The sequence below is a fragment of the Melospiza melodia genome, chromosome 1 (genome assembly GCF_035770615.1).
Source record: "Melospiza melodia melodia isolate bMelMel2 chromosome 1, bMelMel2.pri, whole genome shotgun sequence".
NCBI lineage: Eukaryota > Metazoa > Chordata > Aves > Passeriformes > Passerellidae > Melospiza > Melospiza melodia.
The window spans coordinates 27,767,466-27,782,618 of NC_086194.1; the positions used below are offsets into that span (position 1 = coordinate 27,767,466).

General features: G+C 34.7%; 1 protein-coding gene across 5 annotated transcripts in view; it reads left to right on the forward strand.

The window, feature by feature from the left end:
• Positions 1–15,153, forward strand: part of PHF14 (PHD finger protein 14) — a 161,635-nt gene that overhangs the window by 95,112 nt on the left and 51,370 nt on the right. For 4 of the 5 annotated variants that reach the window (XM_063152135.1, XM_063152126.1, XM_063152141.1 and 1 more), the window contains one exon: positions 11,566–11,683. In XM_063152135.1, the coding sequence (XP_063008205.1) occupies positions 11,566–11,683 (118 nt within the window). Of the gene's footprint in view, positions 1–1,265; positions 3,112–11,565; positions 11,684–15,153 lie in introns of those variants that run through there. The other variant, XM_063152150.1, reaches the window with a different exon arrangement.

Consider the following 15,153-nt stretch of genomic DNA (forward strand, 5'->3'; position numbering starts at 1 on the left):
TGTTGCACTAGTTGCACTCAGTAAGGGAAGGTGATTGTAATGAGATGAATATGAAGAGTATTTCTGTCTCGCAGCTAAGCTTTTCTTCAGTTTTCTTAAAAAGTTTAAAATTGCACTGTAGATTGCAGTTCAAGACGCCCAATTTAAAATTTCAATCATGTCTCAAATAAGAAATGAAGTGAGAATCAGGAGAGGATTTTCATATGGTACTTCTTCTTAGAAAAAGTACTCTCTAATTCTTAGACTCAAAATCCTTATACTCAAAACTAAAATTAAGTTGCAAAAGATTTTTTGTTTGAACATGGGGCAACAAGATGTCTCCTGTTCATCAGACTGTTATATTTTATCAAAATATAACAGCAGTTTCTTTTTTATTTACAATTATAATTAAATACATTTCAAATTTAAAAAAAACAACCAAACAGTAAACCACCAAATGTAGTGATGGAGACTTTTTATTGATCTTTCGTTCAAAATGTATCTGCTCAGCTTAAAGACAACATAGATGTTTTCCTAATTAAAATCTCACAATGCTCTAAGAGACATTCATTTGCTGTATGGCAAGTACTTTAAAGAGTTTAAATTTATAGAACCAGCACTTTAAATTGTCTTGATTTTTTAAAAAGTGTTCTTGACAAGTATGTATGTCATGAGTGTCAAAAGACAGGAAGTACGAGTAGGAAAAGAAAAAGTTGTGAAGGCTTTGGAATTATTGGCTCAAAGACATTTTTTCAGAAGTGACTAAAGCCTTTTATGTGCTGAATTATTACAATGCATTTTGAAAGAAACCGTCCCTTACTTAGTCCTTCCTATATCCTAAGACTTGTTTTCTTTCAAATGCTATTCTATGAAGCAAGCATTTTTTAAGATTGTAACATAGTACCCTGTTTGTGCTTGTAGTCATTCTCATAGCTGCATTTCTGTGGGTTGCAACTCTGAGTAAAATGCTAGCTTCACAATCAAGCCTACTTCTATTAAATTGTTGCTTTCGTGATAAAAAAAAAAGAAAATTCTCTGTCTTGTGGTGGACTGCCTTTGTTCTTTGAGCTGTATTGAGAAAAAGTTATAAGAGTTATAAGGATGCTATACTAAACTCAGTTTAATGTTTTGACACTCGGAGACTTGAAAATTTGGTGTGGGTGTCTAAGTACTTGAGCATAAACATTGCTTAAATTTAGTGTGATGTTAAAATGTTTCATAAGACAGAGGAGAGCTGCTATGATCTTTCAATGTTAATATTTTTTTCTTATCACTTTACTGTGTAGATACCCTTCATGAGACACAACTCTGCCACAACTCATCCTCGGAGGCAATCGTGGAAACCTTTTATAATAGGATTTTTAAATGTGGATAAAGCTCTCAATAGAATACCTAAAGTAAAGGAGAACAGCTACCTTGTCTCAACTATAAGCTTATTATGACAAAACATTGAGTTTGCTTGTCAGGCTTGGATAGAATGTAATTGATTGGTTTGTTATTTGGACTGACAAGGTAGTTAATTTGCCTGCATTTTTTGCACTATTCAGGAACATTTTGTATGTGCATCGTTGAAAAATCCCGGATAAATGTCTTGTCAGGATTGTCCTATTAAGTAATGTCTCTTTCCCCTGTGCTTCGTTGGCAAATGATGTTATACAATGCTTGGATTCATTGAAGAGTGACAGAAGCCTGTGGGACTTAAATATTGTGTGTTCCTCTATGGTGATACTGAAAGAAATAAGCAATGGTTTGCCGTCTGCCTGCCACTCTACTTATTTTCAGTTTAATAAGAACATTTATATATAGAACACTGTGTTGTACATAGACCTTACTGTAAAAAGGATTGTTTCCTAAAAAAAAATAAATGTTCAGTGATAATGAGACCTGTAAAACACTTGAGACTTACTATTCTGAAGAATAGATTTGCCATGGAAAAATTGATTTTATGCTTATTAGTATGAACTAATTGTTTCTGACTCCAGACACTTGAGTGAAGAGAACTATACCTATACTTCCTGCTAAAAATTTTTTTAAAAATAAGGAAAAATTGAGTATGTGCAGGCATTTGTTTCATTTGGCTTACTTCTCTGGCAGTGTTCAGTACAAGCTTATGTCCTCCCAGTACAAACATGAAATTGTTTTGTAAGTTGGGGAAGGAATGAAGAATTGATCACACAGCGTGACAGCTGAGATCTTCGTCTCCGTCCGTATATATCCTGGTAGATGCACACATAGTATTTTGATCTTCAAGTGGTACAGATCCAGTTCTTAAATCTGCAGTATCAGAGTGTTGACATCTTCATCGTTTTCATCTTGAACTTGCTCGGAAAAACTCTGCTCAAATGCAATCACACTTGTAACTTTATGACCTATAATCTTTGAATTTCTTGAGATATGGTGGGATTTGTCATCTATTGAGGCACGTTTCCATTTGAAAGTATTTTTTAAAAATTAAAAATTAAATGCTGTAATAAGTAATAGGAGAATATCCAAATTTATGTGTACTTATCTACAAGTCTTATCTTACCAGGGCATTTCATGTTTGAATATTATATTAAATAAAAGTACCCTGATGTCTAACACGTACTTTCATTTTAAAAAGGGGATGGGAGAATCTCAGAGTTAAGATTTTTGTTGGAACTATCGGAAATGCTTATCATTCTGTTTTGGCAAAAAATACAAAGACACCTTAAAAATAAAGAGATTTGCACTAGGCTTAAAAATAAAGAAATTTGCACTAGGAAGTAGATGCTAATGCAGGAATTTGACCTTTGAGGATTTGTGAATCCTTTCTAGGAAGAAAAGACCCAGATTTATTGACCATTTGTGCAGTGTTCTGAAAGTAAAAGGTTGTGTCCAAATGCTGTGTAAGCAAAGGGGGAAAAAATGTTTGCCCATACATCATGCTGAGTTTATGGAAAAAAAAAAAGAAAAAGTAATGTTTACTTGGATTAATGGTCATTTATTAAGCAAAAACAGTCTAGGTATTGTGGATAGGAGAGAATGATAAATGTGGCTTATCTTGCATTAGTAGGACTTTCAAAATAATTCTGTGTGTGACAGTCCTTTAAATAAGTTAGAGACTCTGTTAATTAAGCTGCAATAAAATATGTAGCTGATTAGGAAAGTAAACCAGCTACCATGGACTCACTGTCAGATGGTACTCAGCTCTCTGGGTTCCAGTCAAGCTCTCCTGGATTCAGTATTACAATATTTTTGTTAATTTTTACTTTAAAATATTAGGTATGAAATAAAGGGTTTGGTTACATTTGCAGGTGATGACAGTAAGATGTGAGGAAGTACAGTGTTAGAATTTAAAAGAAAATTTTAAGAAAGTATTCAGAAAAGCATGCAGTGCAGAAAGGAAAAGGCAGATCACTGTGATTATGGTATCAGGAGTGACTTAAAAAAAAAAATCATGGGGGATTCTGGATCACAGATCACAGAACATTGATCAAACTGATCAAACCTGATACATACAGAGAGGGGTGTTGCATTTAACACATTGAGGTACTCCTGAATATTCAGAAGACCAGTATCTCCCCCTTTGAAGAGTCTCAGCTAGCATCCTTTCCACTTTGGTAAAAAACAGGGAAGGTCCAAAGCAAACTGAAGTGGACGATAAGAAGACCACAGGAGACAAGAACAAAAATAGCTTAAAATAGTAATATTTCTTTAATTTAGTGAAGGTAGGAAATCTGTTAAAAAAGCCTAAATTAATACAAAAATTTTAAAAAAGAAGTTGGTACAAAGAGGGAAAAAAAATATTCTTCAGAGTTGATCAGACCAAAAATAAACTACATTGTAGCAAGAGGATTTAACCAATAGAAAGGTTTCTTCTAATAATAAGAATACTTGTACTAGAGATTCTTGTTAGGGAACTTCTGTAATCTCTGCTATTGGAGGATTTTAAGGACAGATTAATGCATGTTAAATACTATTTCAGGGGTGGTTGATATTTTCCTGGGCATGTTTGAAAACCTTAGTTGAATTCCTGATGTATTTTTTATGTTTTTCCCCAGTACAGATTCCTTGTAGAGTTTTGTTCTGTCTCTCTCTCTCCCTTTCTCTCTCTCTCTGTCTCTCTCTCTCTCTCTCTCTCTCTCCCTCCCTCTCTCCTCCATATCATTAGGTCGAAAGCCAGATGCTAACACTTGATGTTTCACCTTTTGGAAGATGTTTCACGGCAATATTCAAAACTATAATGGACTTTTCTACAAGTTCATAAACAGTACACATTCAGTAGAGTAAATAGTCTGAACACCTGAGAGTGGCACTATAGATGCAATCATGTATTACTAGAATATAACAAATGCAGCATTTGGTTATAGCTTCTTAAATTTTACACTTTTCAGTTTGTCAAAGGACTGTTTCAGTGTCTGTAATTGGTGTAGCATTCCTTTAATGCATTGTTGATTTATCTTTGAGTCATTGTCTTCACAGAAATTCTTAGTTTAAACATTAAAATTCTGTAAATAGGAGTTCTGTACTGTAGCTGTATATTAACAAAAGCAAACACATCTGAAGTAGTATTCATAACATTCTATTCCACTTGTATAAGTGGGCTATTAATGAATTTTGCAAACTAATTTCACAAAGCCATGTGTTGTGTGGTTTTGCAGTACTGAGAGAGAGAAAATTAATTTCTTTCTGAAAGAAAGCTGTTCTCATACAGGTATAGTAAATACACATTTTTTTCAACATTCTTAGAATTCATTTTGTTCATGGAAACTTAAGTTTCATAAACCAAATTTTTTGCAGACAGTTCAGAAAAAATCTTGGTTACATAAGAATGACATACAATGATAGCCCTTGCAGGTTCTTCCTCACCCATAATAATCAGTGTTAGGTTTTTGGATATAAGGGGGGGGGATTTGATTTAGTATAAAAATAATAATTTTAATCAGTTAAATTAGTTAGGTGGCAATTTTGGGTTTAGCTTAATAAATTAAGCTACACATATGTCTGCCCAGATTAATGCTTGCTTTCTTTTGCTGTTTTGTGGTATAATTGACTTTTTTTTTTATTATTATTTGTTTTTATTAATGCCCTTGAGATTGGACAGAAGTTTAAGTAAACAGGAGATCAGACAATTTCCTATGTCCAAAAGCACTTAGATACCTTATCATGAAACTACTCCTCGTTGAAGATCAGTGACCTCATCATGCTTTGACAGGCTTTGTGTCCATCTTGCCATACATGGCCTTCATCAGCAGTAGGTAGATATAAAAAACAAAATGCAGTAGTCACTCCTCATCTGGTATAATCTCTCACCTTTCAGCAGTAGCCATGGCCTCTCTCTTCCAGGCATAACAGAAGAGATTGATAGTCTACTCTGTCATCTCCCATTATAAACTATGTAAATAAGAGATCTCCTTTTGTATACTTGCATTGTACCTGGCATAATAAAAATTATAAAGTGACTCGATTACTTAGTGTAAAACCATAGCATTATCCTTCCCAGAAAAGAGTATTTCATTTACCTGAGTCAAAATTATGAAAATTGTGAAAATATTAGAATACAGAAGTCTCTGAAGGACATCTGTTACAGCCACTCAGTGCATGCCTGACTGCAAAGTTAGATCTAACTTTGAAATTAGGTGAAGTTCCTTACAGTTTAATGTGGGTGAACTTTTAGCATCCATGAAGATAGAGAGCCTTTCAGGATAACAAGTACCTGTGTACTTGAGTACCCTTCAGGATTACAAGTACCTGTGTACCTGGGTGAAGTGACATACTTGGGCTATATCCTGGTCTGGTAATCAACCATTTATGCATATACAGTCACATAAGAATTTTAGTGCAGAAATGTGTCACACTCCTGGTAGTAAAGTCACCTAAAGCTTGACTGGCCTATGTGAGATGACTTTTTAAAACTGTTCTGTAGAACAGAACCTGCAAGATGACCACTGATTTTTAGTTGTTAGGCCATTTATTATAGGCAAGGGGAAGAGTGTAGCAATCAGGAAAAGGAGAACGAACTTTTTCTGTTTTATACCTAATAGAGTATTATTATTTTGTCTTTTTTTTTTTTTTTTTTTTTGTCTAAAAACAAAGGAGTAGATAAGAATCTAGGTCTTATAATCCAGAGTCTAAATATAAAACTGTATCACTTCTGGTTTGTGTTTGACTGTGACATATCACAGCAAAATAAAAGTAATTTGTTTTGGAATTAATTGGGCAGAATTGAAGAGTTTTGGTGTAGAATGGTAGAGTAAGACACAAAGTCATACCTTTGCTTATTTTCACTTTGTTTAAAGAAATGCCAGGTAAAAGATGAGTGTTATCCTTACATTCTATAATGAAAACATGCTACATTTTTGGGCTCCTCCCTCAGTAACTAGAATAAATGTACTTTTTGGACAGCATTAATAACAGTGCACTAAATAGAGGACTATACATTTATTTCACTATTAGATCTTGAATTTTACTGTTTAAATAAGGGCACAGGAAAATGACTTCATTGATGTAGCATGTAAGAGTTGCTGCTGCAACCCACCACACAGTGTTCATTCTTGCCATCCAGAATTTATCACTCCTGTGGTCTGGTTGCAGTGAGGTGTTACAGAGAGCACTCCTCAGCTGCTCCAGGCTGAAGTAATTAATTTTATTTCTAGAGTTTGGATTCACTTGAGCTACGTTGATTTACTCTGGGTTTTTGGGAATGCTTATGTGCTCCTTTCTATTGTATATTGTACAGTTGCTAATATGAAACCAAGTGTTGACAGTGACTTACACTGTCATGGCTGGTCTTAAGTTGCTCATCTGAAATCAAGAATGTCCTGCAATTTAAAATGAACCCCAAATCATGTCTATGTCTGTTTGCAGTTCCAGAGTGGCTCAGCACTTGGACATTGAGGGATTAAAGGGTAGAGAGATCAGTGTCTGAGAAGAAACCTCTGTTCCTCAGATGTCTCTTCCTAAGGTGCTAAGAGCCTTTAGTCAGAAATGGGGTCCAAAACATTCCAGCAAAGGATGATGCTTATCAGTAGTTAAATCTACACAGGTGCTGGAGTAGCCATTATGTGATATACCTTCAGCAAGTGGGTATGTGCACATGCATCCCACTGCAGTTCCCTTGGAGTTTAAAATTCTGGATTAGCTTCCTTCTAATTTTTTTCTGACTAATTCTGAGTTTATCGAGTAAGGCTTATATGACAAATTCTCTACTTCTAATGCTGAGATATGTATCAATGTTTTCTATCTTTTTTTTCCATTAAAGTAAATCTTTCCAAGCTGTTGTGACAAATGGGGAACAGTACATATATATATCTTGCAATTTTGTATTTTGTTCGCCACGGTACCTCTTGGCACGACACTGCAGGCGGTGTGCAATGATGCGTACATAAGTGAGATTTTTCTGTAGTCTCTGAAGCATATTTGGAAAGTTGTATTTAAAGATTAGCTTATTAATGTTGTGTTTCAGGGACATGTAGGTAATTACTTTTACAGCTATAGATGGGTGATGCTGTCTTGTGAATGCAAAATAGGTTTCCTTGCTCTGGCTGAATCAGCTCTTTGTGGTTTTGGATGCTATTAACCAGTGGCTTACAAATGTGCCAGTGACGGGCGGGTTTTGCATTCACTGCTCCTCTGTAAAAGCACAGGTCTTTTTCCCCAGTGCTTGCAGGAAGATTTCTGCAGGCCAACTGATAAGACTCCCTCCTGTGCAGGTAGATGCAATGTAATGAAATTGGATGTGTGTGCTGAGCTTTGTAAATAAAATGAGATTGACCCCAGCCATTATCTCATTTATCTCATTTACATTGTAAAATCAGTATCTGCACTATTGATTAGAGCATAATTAGTTAATTATGAACACGGTAGGGCTTGAGCACAGCTAGCTGTACTGCTAAAAAACTAATAAAAACAATCCAAGGGCAAGAGCAGATGGAGATCACTCTATTAAAGAACAAAGCAAAAGTATTTCAGGTATGGAAATCCCTAATCAAGCTTTCTTGCTGTGAAGATGCAGCTAACCATTCCATACTTCTTTAAGTAAAACATGTTTGTTTGGGTTTTTTTAAACTTTTTTCTTATCATAACTACTTCAGAATTCACCTTTCTTCTTCACACTCCATGTTCTCCTTATTTAGTGGGCATATATCTATACTCATTAATTGCTGGAATGAGGAACACAGTGATTTTTAATTTTGATGCATAAAGTAATTTCAGGCTTGTTATAACAGTGATAGTAAGCAATTACCTGTCAGCTAGAGGTAATTTAGGAGGTTAGGTTAGGTTGTCTTTGTGTGGAGCTCTGCTTTTATTTCCACAAAGTTTTCAGTACAGCAGCTAACCAGGCTGCTGAAGATGGTTCACCACTTAATGCTTTTTGTAAATCATGTGCTTCACCACAAAAATAGTTATCCACAAATAGCAGCAAGATAAAATATTTGCTAGTTTAAATTTGAATGTGTGACCTTGAATGCACAAGGATAAAAATTTCAACAGCCTGTAATATGGAAGAATTGGCTTCTTTCCCTTTCCCCCCTGTCCATCCCAACAGTTTTGTTTGCCCTATTAAGCCAAGTTCAGGATGGGAGGATGATTCTTGTAAATGATGGTGCCACATGACTTCTTTGGTCTGTAGGTGCCCGGAATGTGATGGGTCTGTGAGTGCATTTACTGACAGGCTGTGAGACTGGCAGCATGACATCTTTTGTGACCCAGCAATTTCATTCTCTCACTCATAACTAAGTCAAAAATACACTGTATTTTGTGTCACTTTCTCATTTTCTGAATGTGACACTGGCATTTCTATCATTTTTATGTTACTAGACAAAAGAACACAGCTAATAGTATACACTCGAGGGATTAATCTTGTTTTATTAGTGCCATTTTAACTTAGATGCAATGTTTGCTTTTGGAATTAGGAATTTAGAATTTTATTTTTTTTTTTACTGTGATGTGTGTAAGCTTCACATTTTGTCCCCAGTCAGTCTCAGCAGACAATGATTGCCATACAGCTAGAGCATCATCTTTAACCAAGGTACAGTGGTATTCATCCATTTTCCCAGCATCATGCTCTGGGAACTTCAGAATGAGTGCATTTCTGTTTTCCAGTACAGAATTCATATTCCAGTAAAAAGTAGTAGGAAGCAAACATTTAAAAATATTTGGTATACTTAGTCTTTTATCACCATGCAGCTTTTTATGTTTTGGTATCTGAAAATACTCATTTGCATTTCCTCAGCTGTGCAGATGAGGATAGAAGTTACTAGTATCTGAAAACCTTCATATGGATATTTTTAACTCATTCTAGGAAAATGCAAATTTTCTTTTACCGAACTAAACACTCTGAAGTGATAAAAATTGATGACAATAAATATTAAAAACATTGCATTTTAGAATGATATTTAATTTCACAATGTCATGGTTATTTCAACCCTGCTTTGCAAACTCCCTCAGCATACTCTGAGGAAACATGGATGAAAGTGCAGTCAGGAAGTACCACATTCTACATTAAAAATGGTAAAAATGTAAGAGATGCCAAAGTGTAATTTTAAAGAGGAAACGTTTTCTTTTGAACATAGAAACATAGAAAGCAATTACTTCATTTAAAAAAATCTAAATTGACACTGTTTAAATTATGTAGATTTGAGGATTAAACTCTGAAAATACCCTAAGTCAGTCAGAAATAGTATGTTTGTTTATTTTCAGTTATTTAAGAGAATCCTTAAGTTTATATGAAGGGAGTTCTGATAAGCACTGCTCAAGTGCAAGCCCCTACATGCATAAGATTCCAGATATAGAAATAGGTTAGTAAAAATATACTCCTTTACAGATGAGAACATTGAGGCCCAGAGGAGGCTTAATCTTTTGCTGAAGGTCACATACACTGTTGGGATTTAGGAGTGTGACCTATCTCATCTCCCATTCTCAACCTTTTTATTATTTTAATAGACCTTTCACAGGAAATAAAGCTACACATATTCCTGATTTTATGTAATATATTTCAACATTAAAACTCCTCTGTCTTTAAAAACTGAGGATGGTTTTCTATTTTAAGTGTTTGCTTTGTGCTGGAGTTAGATTGAGTCACTGTTAGCAATCCTAAGGATATATATTGCAATATGGTATATCTCCTTTTTAAAAAATGATCCAAACCTTGTCAGTCCAGTGTTGAATCCTGTGGATAGTCAGATTATTGCTTTTAATTTCTGTTACATGCCATACCCTTACCAGTGCTCGTGTGTTACCTGTGACTGCTAGCAAGCCCAGCCTTGGCAGCAAGGACAAAGTATTTACTGAAGTTAAGCAATCATCATTGAAAACAGTTACTTGTTTTTATTGAAAACAGTTATTTGTTTTTATTGGGAGACTAATCCTTGGAGCAGCCACATGAACATTTTGTTCTATTAATGCAGCAGTATGTGCTGTTAGTTGAATCCTCTTCCTGTGATGTTGATAAACAGAGTGTTATGTCCCTCTGTCTTTGATCTGATGATGCCTGTGCCATGCTATTACTGCAATTTTTGGATATTTTTGTGTTTGCACATACCATAGAGGAAAAATTGAGTGGCCAGGAAAGCAGAGAAAGGGGGGGGGGGGGGAATTTCTTTTAAAATTTTGATTTTTAAACATATACTTTTTCCTATTTTTCAATCATTTATATTGGCTTTAATTCAGACTAAGGCTGTATAATGAAGAGACTGTTGCAAAGTAAATTTGAAAAAAGCTTTCCTTTTCATACAAAGGAATACAGGGGGATATGCAAATAAAGAGAAATTCAGTAGGGTATATGAAAAAACTCTATAATTTGCTTTAAAAAATCTCTTTCTCATTTTGAGCCTATTATTCTGATTTAAAAATCCCTTAATGAAATGCTTGTTCTACTGTAGTATTTTTTCTATTTATGGTACATTAAAAGTAGGTTAACAATAGCTATGCTGTATGTTTTGAGCTTTTTGTGTGGACTATGCATAGTGCAAAACACTAAGGAAGGGTTTATTAAAAAAGAATATAAATTTGTTGTGTGTACACAAAGCACTTTTATTCATAAGTGAGAGATTACAGTGAAATCCATTTAAGTTAATGCCCTTCCCAGAAAATTCAGTGTGAATGAGAAAATATTTTGTACATTTGTTTATCAACCACATAATCCTGGTGTAAAAAAATGTAATTCATCACTGTAAATTATGCTTGAGTTAGTTAATATGTTGATGAATTTTTCACAAAGCTTTTCTTGAAAAACATGTGCAAAACAGTGTCTTAAAACTATGAAAAATAAATATTGTCACTGTCTAAAAAAAGTTAAAATCTCTGGGGTTAAAAGGCAGTGAATGACACTGAATTATCTAAAAATGTAAGCAATTTTTTTAAATTGATTTGCAAGTCTTTGAAATGTTGTCATTTATATAAGATGATGATAAAGGTGATATGTGAGTGTCTGCATCAGGATATTCCAGATTAAGCAGAATCTACTTGAAGTGGCTGTTTAAAATTGCCCCTGATAGAAAAGAGATTTTCTTTATTATGATAATGGATCAGGAAATCTTCTGCTGAGGATTGCAGGGAAGCTCAGTCTAAAATGGTACAGAAGTACCATTTAGTATAAATATGTATTTTGATTTTCTCTTGCAGGTGTGATGAATGCAGGCTTTGCTACCATTTTGGCTGTCTCGACCCTCCCTTGAAAAAGTCTCCTAAACAGACTGGCTATGGATGGATTTGTCAGGAATGTGACTCTACATCCTCCAAAGTAAGTTAATGCACCCTAAAAATAGTTGAAGTATCCTGGTTTTCAGAGTTTTACGTAGTGTATGGAGTTGTTTATGAAATGATGTGCATAGGTTTGTTCTTGTAGAAGATCATAAAACAAAGATTTCTGATTGTCTTCAAAATCAGTATTAAGAAACCCAGAGAGTGTGCAAAATGGAAATCTTCTTAATCAGTAAAGAAAATTTTTCTATGCTAGTTAAATGCTTGTTTTTGATGTGCTCTCTGTGAGAAATGTGTGAGTACAGATACTGTATCAGCATTGGTAATATTGACAAGAAAAAGTGTTTCAGGAGTACTACAGAGTACAAACCTCTAGGGACAGAGAAAATGCATGTGTTCTCTAAACAAAGGAAGGTGATTTGAATTACTAAATCTTTTTCTTTCACTGAAAATTCATATGAAGGTTATCAATACCTTATATTGATTGGCATGCCTTGTTCAAATATAACATTGTCAAACTAGATTTTTGACATGGATTAGCTCTTTAATAATACTGAAAGTAATAGTATTCTTTTATGGTACTGACTTTTCAAAGAATCAAGATTTTGATTCTTTCTTTGTCTGCACAGAAGCTTCTTTAGCACTGGCATTCTTTTCTGTCATCACCATAATCTCTGAAGAGACACTTTCCAATTTATTTCATAAGTGTATTTATGCATCTCCTAAGCGTATAAATGCATCTGATACCTCAATGTAAAAACGAGAGTCTTCTAAATGTCTTCAAGATTTTTATGTTGCTGCCACTTTGTTTGTATTTCACAGAATCTTTTACCTAGTAAGTGCCTCAGTATTTGGATACACAGGGACACAGCTGTGATGAGATGTTCTCATATGGTACTTGTCAGCATTCTTGGATACCTAAACTCTGTCATGCATTTACTTTTAAGATTGGCACATACAGAATGTTCAGGGAGTGGTATCATTTTTTGGCTTGCTAGTGTCCCTTTCCAATTGCAAAAATATGTTATTCAGTTTCCCCTGGGGGATTAATCAAATTGTTCTTTTGTAAGGAGGTAGGGAGACAGAGACAGGAAATTAGCTGTCCACCACAGTTTGGACATCAAGCAATCTTTCTTGAGTACCACTTACATGCAAGAGACATTCCAAGAGTGAATTAAAACTGTTATTGAATTTCTGTCACCTGCTTTAAGTAAAATGGGGTCCTGATAACATGAGTTAAAATCTTGTGTCTCTTGTGTTCTTGACTTACAAGTAAACAGAAAAATCCAAAGGTTTGTAGTTTCTAGTTGTGTTTCTCTGGAGATTAGTACATTGTGTATCAGGTACGATTTTTTACCTACTTTATGAGTTAAATTAATTATGATGGACTTCGCTTCCTGCAGGATGTGTGTTAATTCTAAGGTGTGTTGAAAAATAGAATGTTTTAAAGAGTAAACTAATTTTTTTCAGTAGAATGGTTATACATTTGGTGTTAATCAGTGATTATTACAAATTTTAAAAATGTTCTTGTGTCTGATTTTCATTCATAAGGATTTTTAATGAGTAAATCTAAATAAAGACTCTTGCACTTTCAAGTACAGGCAAGTGGAATTGCATTTGTGGGAATATGTGATGAATATGAAAGATACTGAAAAAATTGTCTTATGGGGACTCCTTGTGGTTTTGTTTAGTCACTTTCATGTAGCTTTTCTAGAAAGCTGTGCAGGGAAATTACTCTGATAAAGCTGTATTGCCCTATATGTTCCCCAAAGCCTTTTTTGCTAGCTTTTTTCTGTTTTATATTATGCAGTGTAATAAATTAAAAAAAATATGATAGCAAATTAAACTCCTTTCAGCCATAATGTGAGCCTATTTTTAAAGGATTAGGGCTTTGTCTTGTCAGCACTTCTTAATTTTCAAATTCTTTGTTCTGCATGGTTTTAGGATTGTGTTTTGTATATCTGTGATTTTTCACAGCCAGGAGGAGCTGATATGATAAGGCTGTTTCTACCCCTCCTCAGAGGGAGTATTCCCTCAAATGTGTGCTTGGAGCTCAGAAGTGAAGAAGTGTAGAGAAAGTTGGGTCATTTCCTGCACTCTGCCTGACCTGTGGATGAATTGCAAGCCTGAGCTACTGATGATTTCAGTCTCTCAGTCACCCACTGCATCCAATTTTTGATGTGTCACAGGGAGGTTACTAGTATAGATTATAGCGGCAAAATGGGATTGAATTTTCTGCTTTGGCCAAGGAGACTATTGTTTAGTTTTCATTCTTTTGACTTTGTTCATCTATTTTGGTTCAGTTTAAATCCCTTATAATACATGTTTTAAAATTCCCCAGCAACATATCTTCATTAACACTATAGGGCCTTGAAAAGAATTGGTAGGTAAATGACACTGTTTCAATGACAAGAGAGGTCATAGTGCTGAGCTTATAATGGCTGTTAGTTTTTACTTCTAATTATGAAATTCAATTTTAGATGTTTAGGAAAAGTTGCATTCTGCTGACAGCAAATAATGCTATTTTATTTTCAGATTTTGCCAAGCACTTGCAGGTGTCAGCAGTACAAGGCATGTAATTTAGCAGTAACAAACATGTGATTTAAATTGTTATCTAGCACAGACATTGGACATGCTACTTCCATTTTGCTCATCCTAGTTGCAGGACTCTCCTGCAATTGTGTCAGTTTTTCCACCAGCATAGCATATTCCCATATTACCCTGCCTGTCAAATAATAGACAGACAGTGACTTTGCTGTAGGGCATGAGGGCAGCAGCTTCTCTGCTGGTAATACTTGCTGTCACTTCTTTGGAATGGGTGATGCTCACTACTAAGGTCTGACAAGCTCTCTCATCTCAAAAACATTGTAGATTTTGTTATATCACATGAAAGCTGAAATAAACTTATAGGGTCTCCATTTCTATAACACTGCCCATTCACCCTGTGAAGGGATTACAGTGCACTTTCAGCACTGTAAATCATTATTTTCCTGGTAGTTTTTATTAGTGGTATTCAGGCTTAATATAGACACTTGTTTCAACTTGTTTTAGTTGAATTTAAGATAAATAGAATGTAAACCAAATAATTCAATATCATGACATGGTAATATTTGGTGAGAATAAATGTGGTGTGACCATTTTTTCAATTATGTACAATAAGATCTTACTATGAGGTGTCATTATTATTAGATGTGGGCTTCTTTCTATTGCCTTCCAGTGAAAAAATACTGTTTGACATATGTCCTCCAATTTTAATCTTTAGCAAGGACCAAGACAGTAAGGAGTTTAAACATGTTATCATGGTGGTTACACTGACCATCCTAGCTAAGTTTCTATCTGCTCTTACCTTTGCATGTAATCTGTTTTGCAAAACACTGCAGAGTGTATGTGTCAGGTCATTATTTGAGTGCTGCAGGATCAGCTGCCTCATCTCTAGACTTCTGTTTAGCTTCCTTTTATTTCATTTCTTTACTGTACTGCATTTTTTCAGTGGAAATAAATTGTCAGTAT